The 7,505-nt window shown below is 39.9% G+C and overlaps 1 protein-coding gene across 3 annotated transcripts; it reads left to right on the top strand.

Moving 5' to 3' along the window:
- Positions 1–508: 508 nt before the first annotated feature.
- LOC103720668 (uncharacterized) lies at positions 509–7,193 on the top strand. Of its 3 annotated transcripts, XR_015969156.2 has the most exons (4): positions 509–897; positions 4,976–5,056; positions 5,825–6,356; positions 6,645–7,193. XR_015969156.2 is itself a non-coding variant. In XM_008810495.6 (3 exons), exons 1-3 carry the CDS (start codon positions 739–741, stop codon positions 6,233–6,235), a joined length of 651 nt encoding a protein of 216 aa, XP_008808717.3. In that variant the 5' UTR covers positions 509–738; the 3' UTR covers positions 6,236–6,598. The 3 variants fall into 3 exon arrangements, 2 of the variants coding, with proteins under 2 accessions (XP_008808717.3, XP_017701586.3); XM_008810495.6 differs by lacking the exon at positions 6,645–7,193 and having other exon boundaries at positions 5,825–6,598; XM_017846097.4 differs by lacking the exon at positions 6,645–7,193 and having other exon boundaries at positions 754–937; positions 5,825–6,598.
- Positions 7,194–7,505: the final 312 nt, after the last annotated feature.

Raw genomic sequence — 7,505 nt, 5'->3', positions numbered from 1 at the left:
ATATACGATCGTACCCATCTTTATATATTTTTTTTTCGAGATTTGGCATTCTCGCTAAGCTAAGAACTCAAACCTATTTTTAAAAAAAATCTAATCGTAAACCCCACGAATGGCTCCTACAGTGTCCTGCATGGGTTGGATACATTTTAATACTATTTACAATAATTTAAAATTTATTTCAAAAAAATAGCTAAAAAATATTATTTAAATTTTTTAATTCGAGATAAATATCTAAAATCTATCCGTAACGTGGGGCCAAATGCATACCCGTATGAGTCCGCGAAAGCCACCGAAGTCGCAACAATGGCGCGCGGAGAGAGGGAGCCCATCAAACCCCCTTACTCCATGCACATGCCCTCATATAAATTCCATGCGAGATACAGGATCTTCCATCCATCGCAAATATCAAACGGCAGATCTACGCACCTGCATAAAAGAAATTGATTCTCCACGACGGCCCGAGTCCACGTGTTAACATGCACCTCCTCGGAGCACGCCCAGGCGGAGGGAGAACGGCCGCCTTTCCTGAATCGGCGTGGGAGCGTCGGTCGGAAAAATAATAAATAAAACGTCTCTAAGCTAAGGTTCCTCTCTCTTAGGCGTTGTTTTGGCTCTGGCGTTTCTGAAGCGGCTTAGGGATTTAGAGAGGAGAGAGAGGAGCTCTTCTTCTATAATTCCTCCTCCTCCATTACCGATCGTTCGTGATCGTTTCTATTTCTTCTCCTCGGAATCGAATCCATGGCGCGGAGGCGGAAATCGGACGCGACGCGCCTCGACGAGGTGGATCGGACGCTCTACTCCACCTTCTGCAGCGCGGCCAACTCGCTCTCTCAGTTCTACACCCAGGCCATGAACCATCAGAAGCTCTCCTTCCAGGCCGGCGAGCGCCATGCCCTGGTTCCTCTCTCTCTCATCCTCATCAATCGATCGTTCCCAGGTTCATCTTTGATGGATATATATATTTCTCCTAAACTGTCATTTTGATTGATGATTGAAAGGTTGTTGCTTTATGGTTTCTTTAGATCGTTACTGGTTCCTACTTGATGGATTCAATTTGCATTGGCTCTTCTTTAATGGAATCTTTGTAAAATTTCTTCTTTCTTTTTCGGATTTTTTTTTGTTTTCTTCTGTCGCTGTTCACATTTTGGTCCTTGATGGAGTGCAGTTTCTTTTCTTTTCCTCTTGATATGCATGTTTTGAGTTTGTTTTGTGCTTTTGTGATTCCATGATCTTGCCAAGTTAAGCTTTTTCCTGTTCTTTTCTTCTATTTCGTTCTGTTCTTAAGTGATCGAGCGAGTAGCTTTTTGGTGTATTTTGTCGCTTTCTTCCTCTTGTGAGCGGTTCTTTTACTTCATCCGGATTATCGAGTGAATAGTGGAAGCTGTTGCATGGCATCATTTTCCATGTAGTGCTTGTGATTGGCTAGATTATAGGTGAAATTTTTAAGGCCTCCTTAGTCAAATTCTGTTTAGAGTCTGTGTTGATTATGATGGATTGACCTCATAGTGGAACGGGAAGATTCGTTTTGGTCAGAAGGAGAAGACGAGGGAGGTCTGAAGAACTCTGATGAAATCAATAAATTGGTTGGACCCAGTCCCCAGTTACCCACTTTAAGTACATATTGACATTATCCAGTGCTTAATCGCCCCAAACTTGAGAGTAGCATGCTTCATTCTTGTTTGTGCTAATGCATGGATCTATTTGTGTCTTAGAAGTAGTTCTTGGCAAGTACCCTTTTCCAATTACTTTGTTCTTGGCAAGTACTCTTTTCCATTTTGCATGACATTGTGCATGGTAGATGAAGGGATCTGATGTAAGAAAGGTGCAAGAAGATTGCAGTTGAATGAAGAAGGCATGGGATTTCATGAACAAGAAAAGAGAAGGGCACCTTGGAACCCTAGATTGTGCCTCCAAATATAACAACCCAGGATCTCATCCAAAATGGCTAGCCGGAAGTTATTATTTGGGTTCCTTGATCCTGTATAAGTACCTAAGATCTACCCAGCAAATAACCGATGTGGGACTAAACACACGCCCGCACGGGTCTTCACATACTCCCCCCGTTCAAGCCTTGACGTCCTCGTCAGGCTAAGGGTTCAAATCTATTCAAATATAATCACAAACACCATGATTGGCCCACGGTCAGCCCCAATGGATCCGTGCTGCAGTGTCTCCTAGTCCATATAGGTTATGGGCCGGGTCCGCTCTGATACCATTTGTAACAACCCAGGATCTCACCCAAAATGGCTAGCCGGAAATTATTATTTGGGTTCCTTGATCCTGTATAAGTACCCAAGATCTACCCAGCGAATAACCGATGTGGGACTAAACACACGCCCGCACGGGTCCTCACACCAAATGCCTCCTATTTTCTATTGATGAGATAAATGAGAAGAGACTTGAAAATAAGATGAGCTGGTCCTGGAGAATAGAATTACTGAATAAAGAACTTCTTCTACTTTATGATAAATTTAATGGGATCGGGAGTTTGAGTAGGAAGAAGAGTGGAGATGGGAGAAGGAAGAGGATCAGACCTGAAATGTATCAATCATGGAACTTGGACATGCATAGAAATGTACATGAAGAGATTGAGATTATTTAATATAAAGGCAATATTTTCGATGTTTCCAGGTGATGGTAGATAGCCTTGGATCTGCCAGGCTCTTTACCACAACATGGACATCTAGAGTTTAGAATGCAAAATACAGCAAAACTCACTCCAAGTTGGTGGCAGTAGCAGAAGAAGCAACATCTGTATGTGGTGAAGGCCGCATTGACAACTTGTGTGCCAAGGCCCTAGGCCCCCCCCCCCCCATTTTGGATGCTGTAATGCCGGTGATGGGTTCAGTACAGTACAAGTTTGTATTGTATTGTTTTGAGGCATATTGAAATTGGAAGAGGGAGGGGGAGAGGGAGAAAAGGAGAGAAGAAGAGAGAGAGGGAGAGGGAGAGGGCTGAGGGCTAAACCTGAACCCACCCTAGCGGTGCAAGAGAGAGAGGAGGGAGAGGGAGGAAGGGGAGAGCCGAGGGCTAAACCCTAACCCTACCAGGGAGAGAGGGGGGAAGGCTTATAGGTGATGGTTGAGGGGAGAGTGAGCAATGTCACAAGGAGGTTCTCTCGAATTGTCGTGAGTAGAGGGGAGGTGCACTCGAACACCATCGCGAGTCGGAGGGTTATAATCGAACTAGAGGCGAGGGAGGTGGTTTTATAATTGAACCGAGAGGTGGGGAGGGGTTTTATAACCGAAACAACCCGATCCGCTGAATTGTTCCGACTTGGCGTTGGTTCGGTTCGATATAGACCAAACTACCTAGTTCGGGCCAGTTCGACAATCACTGATGCTCACTCTTGTGCTATTCAACCTCAAGGGATGTTGACAAAGTTTTTCTTTTAATTTTCCTAAGAGATTAACAAAGGCACTTGTTTTAGGCCCAATAGTTGCTTCTAAGCTAACCAATGGTCTTCACTACTTGCATGGGCTGCCAAGTGCTACATGAGACAACTTGGTGATAGCCATGCCTAAGACAAGAACTCAGGTGGCGGCACAATCCATTTTTAAAAACAATGCTCATTGATAGACCTTGAAACCATATCCTATTTGTGTAGAATTAATGATGGCTCATGTATATTGAGGAACCAACTGTTGATCATGAACTAAAACATGTCTCCAAACAAAAAACCTTATATCTTGGAGCTATCTTTTTTATGCATCAAGTAGATACAAAATGAATGACACCAATGGAGCTGACGTGTTGGAATGTAAGTTGGGACATAATTTGGGTGTCTGTCTCATTGATCAATGATCACAATTCGTGCTACTTAAAGCACATAAAAACCAATTGTTATTGGGTGTGGATGCTCCTAAACTGTGTTTTGAATGAAAACATTGTGTCTTGTCATTAAAATTGTTTTGTTTTGCAATTACTCAATGCATAAGCATTTGCATGAGCATTTTTTTTTTCTTCATGCACAATAGTATGGATATTCAAAATTAAAGGACTCATTGATCGGTTTGCACTAATAGGGTTCAACCTAAATGGTTAAATCCTTCTGTTAGGATTCTAGTTCAATATGTATGAAGATGTAGGAGTGCATTTACATAGATCATATCTATGTTGATTATAGCCGACCACAAATTGTTGGGAAAAGGCTCAGTGGTTATGGTATATCTATGTTGATTATACAACATATTTGAATATCTACCCTACAAATTTATGGTGCTCTTCTCTGTCCTGCATTTGAAGATCTTACTTAATCCATTTTCTTTTGAGATTATAACTTCCTATTGTCTTTATCTCCTTCTTGGCTCTCATTACTGATGTTTACACTGGAGCATGCCACCTTATGTATTAAGGTTTTTCCTAAAGCTTATCAATGAAGCATCCAACTAATGCTCCGAAGGTAAATTACGAACTACAAACACCTGATAATTAATCATATAACAATGATTGACTGAAAATTGTAACGATATGCAATCTAAAGTCAAGTACAAACATCCCAAACATGTTATAGTATGTTGTTGTTTTTATCCTTTCTACCCTATTAAGTTATAGATGAAAATTTCATATACCAAAAGTTTTGAAATTGAAGGATATATAAATGAAACTAATGTGTTTATATGTGTGTGTGTGTGTGCTTGCACACAGACACATGTATATATATATATGTATATATGTATGTATGTATATGTATATATATGGTTAGATTCTAGTTATACCTAGTGTAACTCCTATAGAATTACACCTTTTTTGAATTGGATGATGGGAGTCTCACATCGATGGTCCAAGCCATTAGATGTGATCTATTACCTGTAAACTGCTTACAAACCAAAAAAATCATGTGATTTGGAGACTCCTAGCTTATGCATCAAGTGGTCCAAAGTTGGACAGTTTAAATAACACGAAAGAATGCAATTTTTGTAACATGTCTGCTTTTGTGCTTACCCAGCTTCTTGTTGCCTTTGGATTTATGCAGGGGAAGGTCTACCAGTGGGTCTTGAGACAACATGAGGAGGGGTCAAGGGTGAATGTAGATGATATACTTACCTATATCCAGGTTTTATCACAATGACTGTTATTTTAGCTTTGTCATTTCATCTAGCTATATATCTTCTGTTTTGTTTCTCTCTGTTTTTCTAAAATTTCATTTCGGCGACATGTCTTTGCTTCATGCGATTCAAGCTAGTGAATATTGCTCCTTTTCCAATCCCCATTCCTTCCTTCCTGTGTATTCAGTTCTAGAAATTGATGCTTTTTATTGGTTAATCTTTTGGGTTATGCCTTTTGCTTAGATGCATATCTAGTTTTCCAACAAAATGGCACTTCTCTTCTTTTTTCCCTCTTTTTTCTCCTTTTGCTTGGATGCATCTGTCATTCTTCAACTAAATAAGGCAGTACCTACAATTTGGAAATCAAGTACCATGATATAAACCTAGTAACCTTGTTGCAAATTCTCTTGGCTACTTCAGGCCATCTCAAGCTTCCACATTTCTAACATCAATCATCGTGTGCTATTTGGAACTTCATTCATTTAAATATACGATTTGTTATTTCCGTTGCAATTAATCTCAAGTTTGAATGTGCTAAAAATGCACATGCAACTTACCGCCAAACAAATATGTAACCGAACACATTCTTTGTTTTCTTGCAACATTTGTTATGTATCATATAATTACTTGCCCCACCTTAATTTTTGCCTTTTCGTTATCATGTCGACAACAATCTCTTTCTCCCTCTCTCTCTATCTGAGTTATAAACAGGTTTTTTTGGTGATGGTGAAATTATAAATGGCATCTGCCAGAGAACTTGAAGTCGATTTTTGCAGAATGCGATGGATTATGGAGGAGAGGATGCAATAGTGTCTCCAAGATTGCAATTCCAACACCAACATCCACATCTGCAAACTACAATGCATTTTACAAACTCGATTGTTCAACAACCGTCTGTTTTTTTTGGGCGGGCAGCAGTTGGACTTGCTCCCCAACCTAGTCCTTCTGATCAGGCAAAAAATTCAGTTTTCTCGAATGCTCTTTCCACCCCTGTTCGCAGGAGTCTTCAGCCCTATCATCTGGCTCAGGGAAGTGAATATGAGGCAAGTGGTTATCTGCCCACTGGAAATGGAGCTAGGAACCATGAAGTGAACTCTCTCAGTCAAAACCAGGAGTCTAATTGTCCCAGCTCAAACGACTCATTGATGGATATGCATTCTGATAGCCCTACTTATGAATCTTACTGATGACTGGCTATTAGCAGGGCTGCCCTGTTCAACTTGGCATTGTTGTATCTAGTTCAATAGCCTCACTGATCCTGCCTTGTTCTTTAAGCTGCAACTAACAGTGAGGTAGATGTCAGAGAAGGTATGAAAGAGGAAATTTATATGTTTCTCAAATGGTGCTGTGTAGCTTAAGAACTTTAGCCATATGTCAATCCCAATGGTGCTACTCTTTGGTCTTTTTATATGTTGGACTGCTCAGGTTTCATATTGTCATGTCTTTTTCATCCTGTACCACTTGTAGTCAATATAGTTGTCTGTGCACATCTTATGGAACTCCTTAATTATTTTTTACATAAATAAAGTATTTGTTGGAATTCTCTTATACATCATATGGTAATTCTTTAGTCATTTTTTCTGATTGTTTTCACAGGTACTAGAATAGGAATCTTGCAACTTTTAACAGGCCTTCAGAGTGTATTGAGTACAAAATTGCTTGTCTAGCTGCATTTGTATCTTCCATGGTTGTAGTGAAGGTGGTGGGGATGAATACTTTAATCCACATTGGCCACATTATGTTTAACTGGGGCCATGACTTTAACAACTGATGAAATGATCCGTAACGTGGGTCAAATTGGGAGAACGTCTGCCATTTTTGACTGTGCCCTTCTCTTATGGTGTATATGTCGTTTCTCCCTTCGGCTTTGGGTTGTTGCATGCAAAACGTCGGTCAGTCTCTTTTGAGGAACAGCGGGAACGTCACCATGAGACCGGCATGTTTAGTTTGTTGATGTCAAGAATATCATAAACTGGGCCAACTGCGCTGGCTGGTTATTCTCACCAGTTTTCACTTTGAACAGCTCGAGAGGTTGCTGGTTTTGCACGCAGTACGAAGTGCACCCTCATTTTGCTGACGCGAGCTTTGGCTGTGATAGTGAGAGGAGGAAAGAACAAAGATGATGAAGTAGGGATGAAAATTGATCAAATAATATCTATCCGGATTCATTTTGGTATTCAAATCTATCCGAATATAGACAGAAATTTGAGCATCCAATTGATATCCATATCCATATTTGTTAAAAAAAATAAATATAAATAAACAACTATCTGATCTGTATCCGAATATCCAATTTTATTCGTAATTCTATTTAATTTTATATAGTATTTATGAATTTTTAGAAAAAATAAATGACTATAACGATTTGTTATTAATTTGATTCATCGTTCACCTAATAATATATATGATTCTCTTGTCATAAAGCTTAATTATCGGATTTATATCTGTATTTATATC

This window comes from Phoenix dactylifera, chromosome 9 (genome assembly GCF_051530095.1).
Source record: "Phoenix dactylifera cultivar Ajwa chromosome 9, Ajwa_hap1_PhDact_Kaust_v1.1, whole genome shotgun sequence".
Taxonomy (NCBI): domain Eukaryota; kingdom Viridiplantae; phylum Streptophyta; class Magnoliopsida; order Arecales; family Arecaceae; genus Phoenix; species Phoenix dactylifera.
The sequence above is the reverse complement of the archived record's forward strand: the minus strand, read 5'-3'. Positions and strand labels throughout refer to the sequence as shown.

Excerpts from the sequence above, each read along its gene's own strand:
- LOC103720668 (XM_008810495.6), top strand. The coding sequence starts at position 739 with ATGGCGCGGAGGCGGAAATCGGACGCGACGCGCCTCGACGAGGTGGAT. Across the intron at positions 898-4,975 it reads CCGGCGAGCGCCATGCCCTG|GGGAAGGTCTACCAGTGGGT; the intron begins GTTCCTCTCTCT and ends GGATTTATGCAG. Across the intron at positions 5,057-5,824 it reads ATATACTTACCTATATCCAG|AATGCGATGGATTATGGAGG; the intron begins GTTTTATCACAA and ends CGATTTTTGCAG.